General features: G+C 51.0%; 1 protein-coding gene across 1 annotated transcript in view; it reads left to right on the forward strand.

Moving 5' to 3' along the window:
- WLS (wntless Wnt ligand secretion mediator) overlaps positions 1-2,234 on the forward strand; it is a gene marked incomplete at its 3' end in the record, with an annotated part of 9,878 nt that overhangs the window by 6,169 nt on the left and 1,475 nt on the right. Inside the window, exon 8 of the mRNA XM_010161418.1 lies at positions 410-553. Within this exon, the coding sequence (XP_010159720.1) occupies positions 410-553 (144 nt within the window). The remainder of the gene's footprint in view (positions 1-409; positions 554-2,234) is intronic.

The following is a 2,234-nucleotide window of genomic DNA, read 5'->3' on the forward strand; positions in this document are numbered from 1 at the left end:
TGGAAGTGCTTGCTCCCACCCCCATTCGTTTGGATTGCTGGCCTGAGATAAGCTAACGGGATCAGCCCCCTCCGCGGCATCCAGCCCTCTCGCAGGAGCCTCCCTGCAGGTTGCGCTGGTGGGACGCGGCTTCCCAGCCCCCCTCTGCAGATCTGGAAGGGGGCAGGGATCTCGGCGGGTGACCCCTCCTCGCTGCCGCGCTGGGAGACGTGGAGCCCACGCTCCCCACAGAGCCGGGGGCTCCCAGTGCTGCCTCGCTCAGGGCAGGCTGCCATCCTGCGCGATTGCTGCCCACTGGAAGGTTAATCATCATCTTTACGATGATGTTGAAATTAGTGACTTGCCTGGGTAATGTTTTCTATTATTTCTGTTTAGCTCATACCATTTTCTCTTAACATACGCTGCCCAGATGGCCTTTATTATAGTCGCAGGAATCTGCTTGTGTCTCTATTTTCTCTTCCTGTGTTTTATGGTCTTCCAAGTGTTCAGAAACATCAGTGGAAAGCAGTCAAGCCTCCCAGCCATGAGCAAGGCTCGCCGCCTTCACTACGAGGTATCGTCTCTCCTCGTTGCACAGATCCTTTATTTTTAAAATGCGCTTTTGACCTTTAAGACTACAGAATCACAGAATGGTTAGGGTTGGAAGGGACCTTAAAGATCATCTAGTTCCACCCCCCCTGCCATGGGCAGGGACACCTTCCACTAGATCAGGTTGCTCCAAGCCTCATCCAGCCTGGCCTTGGACACTTCCAGGGATGGGGCATCCACAGCTTCTCTGGGCAACCTGTCCCAGTGCCTCCCCACCCTCTCGGGGAAGAATTCCTTCCTGATGTCCCATCTAAACCTCCCCACTTCCAATTCAGACCCGTTACCCCTTGTTCTGTCACTACAGGCCCTTGTGAAAAGTCCCCTCCTCTATACTGAGACCTTCTCGATCCCTGTAACACTGGAATGGAAGATCCGTTGGTCACTGGCTTTCCTGTGTTGCTCAAATCCCCTAAACGCTTCTTTGTTTGACTGTTATGAGTGTTTCTTCTTTTTTTGGGTCTTTAGTCCCTATAAGGTATTTCAGACTGTCATGAGGGTTCCTCTCCTTTCTTACGAGTAGTTGCTGTCTCCCAGCCTACTAAATTGTGTTGGAGGATAGAAGAAAATTGGCCAAATTACCACTTACATTACTATGGGGTGTAAGCCCATCAGCTCCCCGTACCTCGGCTTCTCCTTCTGTAATATTAAGGATCATGTTTAATGGAAAGTCTTACTAAGACCACCCTGGTTTTCCATGCCATAAACTCAGATTTACGGGGTTGTCCTTTCCTAACCAAATTGCAGGAGGGGAGACTGTCCCGCTAGGATCAAGGTGCAACAAGTTCAGCCCATTATCCCCGTTTTTAGCCTGTGATCGTGTACATTGTTTCTGTCCCAGCATTCTTTACCTGCTGCAACACAGGAGGAGCTCACTTCAAGTGTGGTTTCCGTGGGTGTGTCAGTATTTATTGCTAATGATCTGTTTAACGATGCTCACTTCTTTTTTAAATGAGTCCCTTATCACCCATCAGGAATGCACCTTAAAAATAGAAAATCAGATCTGTGAGAATCAGAAGAAGATATTGAGCTGTTTTTCCACCTTCCCCTTTAGCACGTGGCAGAGGACTGCAGCTCGCATTGCGGAGCTGCTGCGGCCACGCTCTACATGCAGACATCTGGCAAGCGTGAATCTGGCCTGGAAGAGTTAAATTAATAGTCGTTTGTTGTCGTGGTGTGACACAGTAATTACGCACACACTGACATTTCCACCGAAATTCCAGACACAGGTTTAAAAAAACAACACACACCCAAAAAAACCCCAAAGAATTCGTAAGCAAAGATGTGAAACTGGTGAGACGAATACGGTGTGCGGCCAGCTTCCCCGCCAGGAGATCTTCAGCCGTAGTTTGTGTTACAATCTACCTTCTCCTGGAGTAGTCGGCGCGGTTTTGACGGGTGCTGGGAGTTGCTGCGGTGTGCTCCCAGCCCGGTACCCGCACCCGCGCTGTGGAAACGCCGACGTGTCTCGCCGAGCGAGCTCTCCGCGTATGTTTGTTTTACAAACGCCGCGAGCTCTCGAGCCGCCTGGGGGGTGAGACCCATGGCTGGCACTGACCTGCCTCCTCTTCCACGTTAACTCTTGGCAAATCGGTCCCGAGAGCAAATGTCATGGAAAGCCAGAGCTGTCCAGACGCACACCCCCCGAT

This window comes from Eurypyga helias, unplaced genomic scaffold (genome assembly GCF_000690775.1).
Source record: "Eurypyga helias isolate BGI_N326 unplaced genomic scaffold, ASM69077v1 scaffold3510, whole genome shotgun sequence".
Lineage (NCBI taxonomy): Eukaryota > Metazoa > Chordata > Aves > Eurypygiformes > Eurypygidae > Eurypyga > Eurypyga helias.